Raw genomic sequence first — 15,529 nt, forward strand, 5'->3', positions numbered from 1 at the left:
AAGAATGGCTCATAATAATATGCTGGACTGGAATGGTATCAAACACTTGGAAATCATGCGTTTGATGAGATCCATACTTTTCCATGTAATTCATTCCAGCCATTACTATGAGCCCGTCCTCCCCAATTAAGGTGCCACAAGCAACCTATGATACTTATATAGTGTAATGTACCGTATGTCACATGTAATTCTGTGCTAGAACATATCTCATCATGAAAACCCCCAGGACTAGATGTACAGACCAGGAGCTCAGCCTGACCTGAGTCCTATTGGTGGGACTCAACCTCTGCTCTGCCTGCACCGTATTCATCAGCACTGCTGTCTGCACCGTATTCATCAGCACTGCTGTCTGCACCGTATTCATCAGCACTGCTGTCTGCACCGTATTCATCAGCACTGCTGTCTGCACCGTATTTATCAGCACTGCTGTCTGCACCGTATTCATCAGCACTGCTGTCTGCACCGTATTTATCAGCACTGCTGTCTGCACCGTATTTATCAGCACTGCTGTCTGCACCGTATTTATCAGCACTGCTGTCTGCGCCGTATTCATCAGCACTGCTGTATGCACCATATTTATCAGCACTGCTGTCTGCACCATATTTATCAGCACTGCTGTCTGCACCGTATTCATCAGCACTGCTGTCTGCACCGTATTTATCAGCACTGCTGTCTGCACCATATTTATCAGCACTGCTGCCTGCACCGTATTCATCAGCACTGCTGTCTGCACCGTATTTATCAGCATTGCTGTCTGCACCATATTTATCAGCACTGCTGTCTGCACCATATTTATCAGCACTGCTGCCTGCACCGTATTCATCAGCACTGCTGTCTGCACCATATTTATCAGCACTGCTGTCTGCACCGTATTTATCAGCACTGCTGTCTGCACCATATTTATCAGCACTGCTGCCTGCACCGTATTCATCAGCACTGCTGTCTGCACCGCATTTATCAGCACTGCTGTCTGCACCATATTCATCAGCACTGCTATCTGCACCGTATTTATCAGCCCTGCTGTCTGCACCGTATTTATCAGCACTGCTGTCTGCACCGTATTCATCAACACTGCTGCCTGCACCGTATTCATCAGCACTGCTGTCTGCACCATATTTATCAGCACTGCTGTCTGCACCATATTCATCAGCACTGCTGTCTGCACCGTATTCATCAGCACTGCTGCCTGCACCGTATTTATCAGCACTGCTGTCTGCACCGTATTCATCAGCACTGCTGCTGTAACACACAGGAGAGTGTGGTGTCCCACAGGACAAACTAGCCAACAGATTGGTACATTTGTGGAATAAAAGAGCCGTTCAATGACCTGACTGTTCCAATTGTGTCATTAGTTTTACTACTGGCTGGAGAAAAAGTTGGAGGCAGCCAGGGGTTGACTTTTCTAGCCATATTCAACCTTCCTTTGAACTCCGACTGCACGCTCACTCTGTGTCCAACCCCTCCCCACTGTTGTAAAGATAAGCTGTCAGTGTATCTGAATCTCAGATTTCTCTGTTGAAGCAGAGCCTTTGGCCCTGACTCGATTCCAATCATCCACAGACAGATTAAAGGGGCAAAGCAGTCATACTGTGTTGGGTAATAACTGCCAGACATCCCCCTGGACTGGGAGGGCCACAGAACCAGGAACATAGATGCTAGGACTGGCTGGGTATGGGGCACAGCCAGCTCCATGGAAGGCTCCAGGTGAGATACCTCCGGGCCACAGGAGGTTGGTGGCACCTTAATTGGGGACGATGTGCTTGTGGTAATGGCTGGAGAGGAATAAGTAGAACAGTATCAAATACATTAAACACATGGGTTCCATGTGTTTGATGCCATTCCATTCACTCTTCCTTCCCTCAGCAGTCTCCAGGCCCAGATCTAGGTCCAGGTTGACTGATGTGTCCAGCAGAGCCATGTGATGGAGATCACTACCACACACACCAGCCTGTATGGAGTTATTAGACTGACGGCCCCCCATAACCAGCCCCATTCATCATACCTTTACTTATCACTAGTTCTCTCAGGGATACGGCTAGACAAAAAATAGTAGACACACACACACACACAATCTCTTATCTACGCACATATATACATATGTGTGCGCGCACACACACACACACACACACACACACACACACACACACACACACACACACACACACACACACACACACACACACACTGTATATGTAACACCTTTTTTCTTTGCTTGTAAAAATATACCAAAAATAGAGGTAACACCAATGAACACTAATAGCTTGTGTCGTTCCTCTTATAAAGAAGCCATTTCTCCAATTCCTCTGGAACTGTTATTCTACGGCGATGGACACTTATGAAAATGTTATGGTAACATAGGTCTGGATTAGATGTCAGCGAGCATGCGGTCCGCTGTGGGGGGGTTGGTGACAATGACACAGTGGCTACCAAAATGTTTCAGATTAGAACACACAACAATTCTCAATGAACTAGACACTTTGATAAAGGACATACTGTATGATTGTCATATGTAGGTATACGGTATGTGTCCATTTCTAGCTCTCCACATGGGGGAAGTGTGCTGTCAGAAATCCCTCTCCCCTCACAACTAGCCCTCTAACCACTAGAGGCCAGACTATCAGACTCCAAGACAACAAGGCCTCCTCTGAGTCATAGAGGCCTTCTTCTGTGGGCTGAGTGTGGGGAGTGGACCTACTCTCACTCTCTCTCTCTCTCTCTCTCTCTCTCTCGCTCTCTCTCTCTCTCTCTCTCTACCTCTCTCTACCTCTCTCTCCCACACTCTCTCGCTCTCTTTCTCCAGAGCCACGACTGATGGCACAGCCCATACCTCCCCTCTCATCCTGATCAGGACTGCTGTCTCCTGTCCCCTCTCACCTGGTCCGCGGACACAAACAAACACAGGTATCCATATCATCACTTTAATAAGAAACACACCTGCCAATCTCGCCCTGCAGCTTCACTAATGTAACCGAAAAGGTCCCCGATTCCAAAGGAAGGAAAATTGTTTGTACAGTAAACAGTACTCTGTTCAGGCCTCAGTTGAACCAGAGGAACGATTTGTTAAGGAATAAATAATTAGGCTATCTAATACTGTGTCTCATACTATTTGACACACAATAAGGATACATAGTAATTGAGTTACATTAATGCACAGAGAGCTGAGAAGAGTATGTGTTTTTGGAGGAAGAGATGCTGGAGTCTTTGGCCAACTGTAAAATACCACAGAGTGCAGGGAACAGGACGTATCAGGGATCTGTCAAAGCTGGGCCTGATGGGATAGCTGGCACCCTCCGAGGCACTGAGGCAGGCAGCCGTCCTGCCGGCAGTAGCCATAAGCCGTTCCTCTCCAGCCTGGCGCTGGTGAATTAGTAGGAATTTGTCGGGACCTCCCGATTTGTTTTCTCTTTAAACCGTGCTTGTTTTCGCTCCGGGTTTTCTCCAGCACAGAGTTTGATTATTTGGTGAATGGACTCCTTTATAAACTGCGAGGTGGCTGTGGCCTCCATCGCCTTGCAGCCAGCCACACGTTGCGTGGAGAGTTGGGATTCTGATTGGTCAGAGAGAGCGAGAGAGAGAGAGAGAGAGAGAGAGAGAGAGAGAGAGAGAGAGAGAGAGAGAGAGAGAGAGAGAGAGAGAGGCAGCCAGGACCTAGATCTGTTGGCGCTGTCTTGCCAATAATTACCACTAATTGGAAAGGCAGCACAAACAGTTCTGGGGCCAGTCTAAACGAGAGACAGTTACCACACACTGGGCTCCAGATCAAGCAGCTAGGTAACCTATTAGGAGATGACAACAAGTGTAGGATATGTTTAAACCAGCCTACAGATACATTACCCCCAAGGCTTGATGGACACCAGATAGCTTTAGCAAACCAAAAACGTTACCTTGACCTGATTTGACCTCAAATAGGTAAACAACAACACTGAAATCGTCAGAAAATTACCCCAGAGAAGTTTTTCACAAATAGACTACCCAATATACAATATCTGGGAAAAAATGTGTTGCACCCTGTTGCTATTTCATCAAGGTGAGCCAGATAACACGTTCTCCTTTCCGTTAGATTTCCAGGAAGACTGAGAGAAGATTGTCCTCATCTTCCAGTTCGTCCGCAGGCTCAGACGACGTTGGTGTTCATCAATGGTCTCTGTGAGGAAGGAGAAGAAACATAGTTTGGTCTGACGGCTCTGACATTTATTGATGTTCTTCCTTTTGGACCTGCTGCCATCATCCAACTGTGTGTTCGGAGTTCAGTGTGATCACGACACACATCACACACACACACAGATCACACACACACACACACACTCATCACACACACACATCACACACACACACACACACACACACACACACACACACACACACACACACACACACACACACACACACACACACACACACACACACACACACACACACACACACACACACACACACACACACACACACACACACACACACACACACTACGAATGACAGGTGTATGTATGTGTGTGCGTTTGTGTGTGTGTTTATGTGTGTTCAGACCACAGATTGAGAACATCCACATAGTGTCGTCTATCTACCAGAGCCCATAGGTGATTCATAGTGTCTGGCCCAAAACCAGACCCTGTTAAAATGCCATGTTCACAGTTCCAGTAAAAGCAGAGAAAGTGAGAGAGGGAGGGATCAGCAGAGGAGAATGGGTGTGTACATGTGTGCATATGTTTGCCATTTCAGTTGGAGAACAAGGAGAGACCAGATAATCCCTGAGCTGTCCCTCACCCCATTCTATTTAAATCCACATTGTGAATGGATTATTTGACTTGTTTGGCAAACGTGGTTGTACTGTATTTCCATCAGTTTTTCGTCTGATTGTGGCAGAGGAGCTTTCCCAATTCTCGTAATTTTTACTATGGCACAATCTGGTTAACAAGACAGACCAAAATTGGAATGAGGATTGGTCACTGAAACAGACGACATGTGATAACGGCGCTGGAGGGGATGGCTGCCATTTTACGGGCTCCAAACCAACTGTGCTATTTTGTTTGTTGTTTCGCAATGTTTAAAAAAAAATGTGTACATAATGTTACTGCTACCGTCTCTAACGACCAAAAGAGATTCTGGACATCAGAACAGCGACTACTCACCTCAAACTGAACAAAGATGTTTTCTTTAATGATTCCGACATGAAGCATATACTGCTTTGTCGAGACAAGGCCCAAAATTTCTGAAGAAAATAAGGAGAAAAGTCAAAAAAGTCCAAAAACTCAAGGTATTGCTCGCCTGAGGTAGAATACCTCATCATAAGCATTAGATCACACTATCTACCAAGAGAGTCCTCATCTATATTATTCATAGCTGTCTATTTACCGCCACATATCGATGCTGGCACAAAGAACTTATAAGAAATCCTGCTCTGCCCTCAGACGAACCATCAAACAGGCAAAGTGTCAATACAGGACTAAGACTGAATCCTACTACACCGGCTCTGATGCTCGTCGGATGTGGCAGGGCTTGAAAACTATCACAGTCTACAAAGGGAAACCCAACCGCGAGTTTCCCAGTGACGCGAGCCTGCCAGACGTGCTAAATGCCTTTTATGCTCGCTTTGGGGTAAGCAACACTGAAGCGTACATGAGAGCACCAGCTGTTCCAGATGACTGTGTGATCACTCTCTCCGGTTGCCGATGTGAGCAAGACCTTTAGACAGGTCAACATTCACAAAGCCGTGGGGCCAGACCGACTATGGGATGTGTACTCAAAGCATGCGCGGACCAACTGGCAAGTGTCTTCACGGACATTTTCAGTGCCAAGTCTAGGACCAAAAGGCTTCTTAACAGCTTCTACCCCCAAGACTCAATTCACAATTCATCAAATGGCCACCCAAACTATTTACATTGACACCTCCTGCCCTTGGTTTTACACTACTGATACTTGCTGTTCATTATCTATGCATAGTCACTTTACAAATTACCTCGACTTACCTGTACCCCCGCACATTGACTCAGTATCGATGCACCCTGTATATAGCCTCGTTGTTGTCATGTAATATTCTTACTTTTTGATTTGATTTAATGTCAATAGTATAGTTTACTGAAGGGACTGATGTCCCTCCACTCTCCATGTCCTTCTATGCAATATGCTCCTGATGTTCCCTGACTGACTCAGTCCCAATAGCCCTGAGCAGAACAGCTGCAGCCACAGTTGTGTGTTTCCTCTCCCTGTAGAGAGAGAGAGAGAGAGAGAGAGAGAGAGAGAGAGAGAGAGAGAGAACTTAAACTCTTTAACGTCCTCCTCAGCTCTGGCGTCTTCCCCAATATTTGGATCCAAGGACTGATGGCCCCAATCCACAAAAGTGGAGAACAATTTGACCCCAATAACTACCGGGGGATATGCGTCAACAGCAACCCTGGGAAAATCTTCTGCATTATCATTAACAGCAGATTTGTACATTTCCTCAGCGAAAAACAATGTACTGATCAAATGTCAAATTGGCCTTTTACCAAATTACCGTACGACAGACCACGTATTCACCCTGCACACCCTAATTGACAAACAAACAAACCAAAACAAGGGCAAAGGCTTTAGACTCAATTTGGCATGAGGGTCTGCTATATAAATTAATGGAAAGTGATGTTGGGGGAAAGCATACGACATTATAAAAACCATGTACACAAACAAGAAGTGTGTGGTTAAAATTGGCAAAGAATCACACATTTCTGCACAGATTCTGTCAGTGCTGGGCCCTGACAGTAAAACTCAATAAGACAAAAATAATGGTGTTCCAAAAAAGGTTCAGTTGCCTGGACCACGAAAACACATTACATCTAGACACTGTTGCCCTACAGCACACAAAAAACCATACCCACCTCAATCTAAACATCAGTGCCACAGGTAACTTCCACAGAGCTGTGACCGAGAGATAAGGCAAGAAGGGCCTTCTATGCCATCAAGAGGAACATAACATTCGACATACCAATTAGGATCTGGCAAAAAATACTTGAATCAGTTATACAACCCATTTCCCTTTATGGTTGTGAGGTCTGGGGTCTGCTCACCAACCAATAATTCACAAAATGGGGCAAACACCAAATTGAGACTCTGCATGCAGAGTTCTGCAAAAATATCCTCTGTACACAATGTAAAACACCAAATAATGCATGCAGAACAGAATTAGGCCAATACCCACTACTTAAAATCCAGAAAAGAGACGTTCAATTCTACAACCACCGAAAAGGAAGCGAATCCCAAACCTTCCATAACAAAGCCATCACCTACAGAGAAATCAACCCAGAGAAGAGCCACCTAAGCAAGCTGCTCCTGGGGCTCTGTTCACAAACACAAACGGACCCCACAGAGCCCCAGGACAGCAACACAATTAGACCCAACCAAATCATGAGAAAACTAAAAGATAATTAGTTGACACAGGAAATAATTTACAAAAACACAAAGAAGAATGCTATTTGGCCCCAAACAGAGAGTGCACAGCGGCAGAATACCTGACCACTGTGACTGACCCAAAATTAAGGAAATGACTATGTACACTCAGTGAGCATAGCCTTGCTATTGAGAATGACCACCCGAAGACAGACCTGGCTCTCAAAGAAGACAGACTATGTGCACACTGCCCACAAAATGGGGTGGAAACTGAGTTGCACTTCCTAACCTCCTGCCAAATCGATGAACATATTAGAGACACATATTTCCCTCAGATTACACAGACCCACAAAGAATTCGAAAACAAATCCAATTTTGATAAACTCCCATATCTATTGGATGTGCCATCAGTGTGCCATCACAGCAGCAAGATGTGTGACCTGTTGCCACAAGAAAAGAGCTACCAGTGAAGAACAAACACCATTGTAAATATAACCTATATTTATATTTATCTATTTTCCCCTTTGTACTTTAACTATTTGCACATCATTACAACACTGTATATAGACATAATTATAGACATAATTTGATATTTGAAACATCTTTATTTTTTTGGAGTGTAATGTTTCCTGTTATTTTTGTATCTTTTTTTTCCACTTTTGTTTGTTATCTATTTCCCTTGCTTTGGCAATGTAAACATATGTTTCCCATTCCAATGAAGCCCCTTAAATGGAAATTGAATTGAGAGAGAGCGAGAGAGAGAGAGAGAGAACCGATGGGGAAGGCATAACCACGCTAAATGAGGAGAGAGGGACTCTGACGAGGCCTATGGCTGAGAAAAAGGGATGGAGAAAAGACTCTTCCACTCCAGTCAGTAGCACCTGGGCCAGTGTACAGTAACTAGGTAAGTGTAGCTGGGTAGAACAACCAGGCAGCCCAGTCAACCCAGTATAGCCTTTCTACCTGACCTACGTAGTTTAGCGTAGCTCAGCACAGCTCGGTTCAAATCAGCAAGGCTAAACTTAGCTCAGTTCCGCTTAGCTCATATCAGCTCAGCTCAGTTACGCTACTAATGTAGGTCCAGCTTTGAAGGTCCCATGGACAATCATTTGATCATGTGGACTGTGGACTAAAGGCAGTACCTGAGTGAACGTGTGGCGTGCAGGGATTGAGGTTTGAGGTGTACATGTATGTGAAACGCAGGTCCTGGTTGCATTTCATTTCTTCCCCCAGAGAAGAAATGCTACTTATTGACACCAATCCTATACGACTCGGAGAGCCTTTAAAATGACTAACAATGCGTGAAAAACATTGGCTCCCAAAAGCGCACATTAGGATTTCAGCTTTTTCTTGCCTTGAATAAACATGAACCTTGTTATTCACGTCACAACTTGCCAGTAGCCATCACTGTTGAGCAGCCAGGCTTTCACTAACGTCTTGTATTAAGTTCCCCCAATAGGCACAGGTTACGGAGAGTCGATGCCAACAATGTCCATAGAGTGCAAATGTTTATTTAAAAAGTTATATTCGAGTATTGATTTTATTTCATTTTCCCCCCTCCTGTTCTTGGCTCAGGTGGAGAGCCTGTCTATCAAGTGTTTTCCTCCGAGCCCAAGCCAGAGCCCATCTCATACGAAGTCCTGCACTATATTGTGACCCTGTCAGCTTCGAGTGAGCTAGTCAGTGTTGCCCCGTCCAAGCAAAACAAGTTAGGGGGCTGAGCAGATTTCATGTTATAGTCTGGATATAGAATATCTCACCTGCTAGTCGGGAAAATATGGCGGTTAACGTTCATATCTGATACCTTCGTTCTTCTTTCTCTGGTCAGACGTCTGTATTTAATTAGCTCTAAATGTCTTGTGTTTCATACGCAGTGAGACGCTCTAAAGAAAGGTTGCTCCAAGGGCTGTTGCTGCGCCTCCACTCCTGGCTCGTTCTAGGTCCTATGTAAATGACCAGAGGTACAAGGCAGCTCCCATCTCTAAACCTGTATCATGTTTTCCAGTAGCAGCGCAGAACCACAGACAAATATCCCATCCTAAACAGTTACTTATACCTTTATAAAAAGCTGTACGAAAGTCGTATCGCATGTGAAACAGGCTACTCTCACCTGTAGGATGAGCTAATGCTTCGTGCAAATTAGTTTTTTACGTGATACGGCTGCCCCCCGCAGTTACATTGCAGTTTGTTGTATTTACTCGGGTGTTTATTTGACTTTCAGGGGAACCAATCCCTCATCATCCCTGTACACAGCAGCCTTACTGGACAGATGTTAGTAGGCTCTTCGCCCATAGCCTCCATGTGCGTGACACCTCCGGAAGCCTCCTGCTGGTTACACATCCGCCATGTTTGCCCGCACCGCCAGACAAAAGCCAAGATCAGCAAACGGTTGACGTTCAAAAGACATTTACAATCAGGCCAATGCTCGTTTATTGTGCCAATGACATTAACAAGTTTAGGAGACTTTTCCAAAACTAATGATACAGGTCCTGAACCTGAAATCCTTCCATGATGCTATTGTCTGATTCAGCTGATTATGGGACAGGTTTTAGACAAGGGTCTACACATGCTTGGTACTAAGTACAAAAGTATAATTTGCTAGGCAGTGCAGTATCAAAACAAACAGGTAGAAACACAAATTCAAATATGCATAATATACAAAATAGCGAACCAACAGGAGGTCATCTCCAGCTCTGGTCGTTGACCCTCCTATCATTTGAAATGATCCCCACCAGATTTCAAACTTTTCAGCAGATCTCTTATATAAGATAAACATAACCAAAAACAATGCACTCTCTAAATAGGTGCCCCTGAATCTGATAAAGCTATTTGTTTTGGCAATATCGAGCATAACTCCACATATCTGAACATCAGGTCATAAATTGTGCAATTATATAGAGGTAAAATTGCTGTTTGGTTTGCAGTTGAAGCTTAAACCTATCAGGCTGCACATTAAACAATTTGACTGACGATACGTTTTGCCCTCTTAGGTTCTTATTCTCCTTAACGTTTGTGAGAGAACGCCTCGTGATATTCCGCGTCCCAAGAGCAAAAGTGGAACAGATGACATCATCAAGCTGTGTCACAGGCAGACGGTGTTGAGAAATGAAACGTCGGCCATGTTTGTTCTTATGACTGACACCTGGTTGAACTCCCCGGGACTTTCTAGAAATCAACAGTAAGGCAGACGAGCAGAAGGAAAGATGTGACTAAGATTGCAAGTACTGCACACAGGTGTACTGTAGGCTAGAAGAATTGACGTCACTTTAGTTGACACCCGGGCAAATAGGGTAATTCAGAACAGTCCCCAGTCCCATTTCAGTCCATAGGATTTCAGGTCCCATACAACATCAGGTAGAGGCAGTTACGACAGCAACATAGAGGGGTTGGCTGTGGTTTTGTGGTAGGCTGGGAGAGAGGCATGGAAGAGGTTAAGAATGAGATGTTGCCTCATTAGCTGTCAATCAGATAATCCCAGCCGCTGACATGAGCATTAGGGTGTAATTACCTGTGTTAACCAGGCAGCACAGCCCATGCTTTTTGGCACAGCGAAACACATCATACAGTATCTGATCAGAGTGGGCCTTGGCTTGGCAACCACAGTCTCCTCAACCTGTGCCAAGGGCCCCTCTGCTAAACACACACACATGCAAGCATGCGCACACACACACCAATAGTCTTTCAATGCATCGAATGATGATGATGTACTGTGAACGGACACATCAGTCTTCTTCTCGTGTTAGAATAATGAAGACAGCGGATGAGTTAGAAAGAGGAAGAGGAGAAGGTGCTCCTGTTGGACCGATTCAATTATGGGATTATGAGTCAGACATGGCAACACTTCATACCCCATTGGTTTCCAGAGCTACGGCCCTCTTGCAAGACTCACCGTAATTTGTACCACATGTGCCTCCATGTCTCAAAATGAAAATGGGATGTTCCAGACGCTTTTGTTCCAGAAGCGTAGTAAAAAAACATATACGCCCAGAAAGTTGTCTTTACCTGGGGGCGGAGTGAGGTGATAAGGTGGGGGAGATCCTGTTTTGGAGGGAAGGCAGACCGACAGACAGACAGACAGGCAGGCAGGCAGGCAGGCAGGCAGTCAGACTTGGCAGGCAGACAGACATGCTCTATTGGAGGTAAGGTAGACAGGACAGGGAAGACAGACAGACAGACCTGCAGTAACCATCATACCACATGGTTCCCTCTGTCGCCTCCACTGCTCTGGGGGCTAGTATAGCCTACCTCTGTATCAGTGGAGGCTCCTCAGAGGAGGACAGGGAGGACCATCCTCCTCAGTGAATTTCATAAAAATAGTTCAACATTAAAGTTATCCTAAAACTATATTAAATATATTCACATCACCAAATCATTTAATTAAACACACTATTTTGCAATGGAGGTCTACAGTAGCCTCAACAGCACTCTGTAGGGTAGCACCATGGTGTAGCCGGAGGACAGCTAGCTTCTGTCCTCCTCTGTATACATTGACTTCAATACAACACCTAGGAGGTTCATGGACTAATGATTACACCCTAGATCAGCTAGATGCAGGCGAGAGTGTGCAAGGTGGTTTTGAATGTGTCATTATCTGACCCCTTGTTTACTCAAAATTCTCTCGACCTGTGTGCACCTACGTTGAAAACGTTCATTCATAGGTTATGTTGTAGCAATCTCCTGATGGGTACAGAGATAATTTGAGTATCATGTAGTAGCCTAAATCTGTCGATCACACATTGAGCTAGGTGAATGGAATATGAATGACAGTCATCCAATATGCTGTAATAGAAATAAGGCCGTGCTCCCTTAAATGGCACCGACCGCCACTGCCCCGTATCTCCCCTGAGACGATCTTAACAGCGTGGCTCAGAGTTCGCTCTCTGACACGGGCCTCCTGTCATGTATGTCGACTCCGTGACCACCTTCACTTGTGACAGCTAGCGGCAGTTACAACCAGTAGATCACTACCAGACCAGGCTTCCAGAGATCCAAATATTCAAGTGGAGATATGTTCCAAATTAGGACATTGAATAAAATAGTGATTGCAGTGATTGTTGTACTTTTGCCACATGTCTTTCATATCCTTGTGTGTCCCTCCTGGATTGGCCATCTGGGGGCTTTATAACATGACTCACAGTTCCACAGCAGAGTGGAACCTCGCGTTCAAAGCGTGGCAGACCTGCTGTCTGCACTGTTCATCATATGACAAGTGACATGGGTCTTGTCCTCAGACACCTGGTGATAAACATTGTGACATCAAGAGGAGCATGAGGTCATATCTGTATCTGTGGATGATCTAATCACTTTGAAGGCATGGTATACCCCCCCCCCCCCTTGAGGGCACGTGAGCATGGAGCTCTGCCACATGCTAAATTATACAATATCAAAGGCCTCTCTATATGATAACAAAGATGCTTGTTGTCCGAGCTTACATATGGTTTGTACAAGTCCTCAGGGGCCAATGAGGCAATCACACCAGCTGCCTGTAGCTGTGGTCCATTTGAACTACTGCACCGAGACATCACTCCATAGTTTAGGATAAATCACATTTATGAAAGAGGGGTTGTTTTTGCAGCATAGAAAACTGTATTGTCACACATCAGCTCAGTTGACATGCTTGTTCAGATGGTCCACGGACCAAACTGCAGACTCTTATAGTGAAAAGTGTAATATGTGAGTGTGTCTCCAGTTGTCCCTTGTATCCTGGTGGCAGGAGGAGCATCTCAGTTGTCCCCTGTATTTTGATGGCAGGAGGAGCATCCCAGTTGTCCCCTGTATTTTGATGGCAGGAGGAACATCCCAGTTGTCCCCTGTATTTTGATGGCAGGAGGAACATCTCAGTTGTCCCCTGTATTTTGATGGCAGGAGGAACATCCCAGTTGTCCCCTGTATTTTGATGGCAGGAGGAGCATCCCAGTTGGCCCTTGTATCCTGGTGGCAGGAGGATCATCCCAGTTGTCACCCTGTCAAGATGTGGTTACTGGGGAAGCTGTGAGCTAGCAGGGCAACCCCTCCCTCATTTTACCCCACCTCCCCGTCATCCATCCCTCCTTTAACCCCCCTCCCCTCCACACAGTCTGCCTTTCACCTCCTCCTGTTTGTACAAAGGGTAACTTATCCCACCTTCTACCCCCATCCCTCTCCCCCCACCCAATATGAACCTAAGCCAGCCCTGACCACAGCTTAATAAAAACCTGACTCCCTGAAAACCAGTTCCAGGGATCAGGTTGGATCAGGCCTGAGGTAGATGGCTGTGGGTTGGGTTGGGTTGGGCTGGGTTGGGGGTGGAGGTGAGTGGCCACCATCCAGCCTGGTGTTCATTTAGATTAGGCCTTAGTTATCCAGGAGAGCTGGAGAGGTACATGCACTCTCCCTAAATCTCAGCCTCATTCTCTCCTGCAACACCTTCAAGTTTCAAGTTTTCAAGTACAGTGAAATGCCTTTCTTGCAAGCTCTTTCCCAACAAAGCAGTAATCAATGTAAGTAAAAATATTATACTATGAAATTATACTATGAAATGAACTAAAGTAGAACAAAAACACACTAGAAATAGAAATGGGAAGAACATGATCGTCGTACGGGCCACAGTGTCCCGACCCCCCCTTTCTCAGCCTCCAGTATCTATGCTGTAATAGTTTTTGTGCCGGTCTGTCCTATCTGGTGAAATCTCCTATCTTATCTGGTGTCCTGTGTTTCCCCAGTCCATCTGGTCAGGCTGCTGATCCAGTGTCTGCTGTTTTGCCTGTGGCTATGGAACCCTGACCTGTTTCAGTACATGCTACCTTGTCCCGGACCTGCTGTATTTGACCCTGGCCATCCCTGACAGCCTGTTTCCTCTCTAGGTTTATTCCTAGGTTCCTACTTTTCTAGGGAGTTTTCTCTAGCCACCGTGGATCTACGTCTGTATTGCTTGCTGGCTGGCTTTCTGTATAAGCACTTTGTGACATCTGCTGATGTAAAAAGAGCTTTATAAATACATTTGATATGATTGTTACAATACTGCACCATCTTCCATCACCTATTGAGGATGAACTTCCATTCCTCACTGTTTGGGATGTGTGATGGTTCTGACTCCAGACAGACATTCACCCCCCCCCCTTCTTCCCCACACAAATCAAACTAGGAAACCCCACAGCCGTATCCTCAGCGGACCAGCCTTAGAGTATTGGAGTTGACAAACGTCATTACAATTCATCCTCTCATAACAGGCCTTTCCTCACCTCCATCAAAACAAGGATATGCTAACGACGAGAAGCTAGCCCGTAGGGACGGATTGGGTTACTCTTCGTGGGGGCACCGCGGGCTGGCGCTCATGCTAATGCCTGGAGGAATCTCCATCAGGAACCAGGGACTTCCAGAGGCTTTCATCGCTTATTAGTCTGAACCCAGCCACAGTGACAAAGGGAAAGTTTGGACAAACCGCCAAAACATGTTGTCACACCGTGGAGTTCTCAACGTCTCTCAGCCCCAGATAAGCTAATGGTTATAAATCTTTAACTGAAGGACTTCTAACCACTTGAGAAATGTCACTGACATGACTGGCAATTCAGTGGTTAGTTAGTCACTCAAAGAAGCTAACAATCTGTCAATAGCCTAATGGTGAAATAAGCAAGCCTCAGACATAATCCTGCTTGCTGTGCTTGCAATGTCATGCCAATACGCCAATATGATAAAGGTGCGTAGGTACAGTGTAGTATTATAATGCTCATGACCTCCAAAGTACAGTGGTACACATAACTAATAGATAAAAACTACTGTAGTGTAACACTGCTGAGGTTATTTTCCCCAGTGTGTCTCTGGACCAGCTGGCAGTAGGATTTAGGCCCTAGTTTTGGCCTTGCCATGTTCGAGCTCAGCCACAACTCAGAGCCAGGCAGAGAGAGGGAGTTGTTCAAAGTAAATATCTGCCTTGATAATGTGACAAAGAGTTTTATGTTGTTCCTGCCCTCTCCCTCTCCGGACTGAACCGGCTCTAGGCTACAATTTCTGAGAGACAAAACGATCTCTGTAGCACGCGCTAATTCTGCTGGGGGTTTGATATTGAATTTATTGTGTTCTGTTACAAGCTATTGAATGAGCCAGAGAAGTATTTTGGTTCAATTTGTTTGTCGCAATTTTCAAGCCAATTTTCCAATATGAGCCTTGCAGTTTGGGCTGCGCTATGCAATCT

The 15,529-nt window shown here is 45.4% G+C and overlaps 1 protein-coding gene across 1 annotated transcript; it reads right to left on the reverse strand.

Moving 5' to 3' along the window:
• Positions 1 to 266: 266 nt before the first annotated feature.
• On the reverse strand, positions 267 to 14,727 carry LOC116355556 (serine-aspartate repeat-containing protein I-like). The gene is made up of 2 exons (XM_031800006.1): positions 14,642 to 14,727; positions 267 to 1,239 (listed from the first exon to the last, which is right to left on the reverse strand). The coding sequence occupies exons 1-2, from the start codon at positions 14,725 to 14,727 to the stop codon at positions 267 to 269; spliced, it is 1,059 nt and encodes a 352-aa protein (XP_031655866.1).
• Between the last annotated feature and the right edge of the window lie 802 nt (positions 14,728 to 15,529).

This window comes from Oncorhynchus kisutch, linkage group LG20, assembly GCF_002021735.2.
Source record: "Oncorhynchus kisutch isolate 150728-3 linkage group LG20, Okis_V2, whole genome shotgun sequence".
NCBI lineage: Eukaryota > Metazoa > Chordata > Actinopteri > Salmoniformes > Salmonidae > Oncorhynchus > Oncorhynchus kisutch.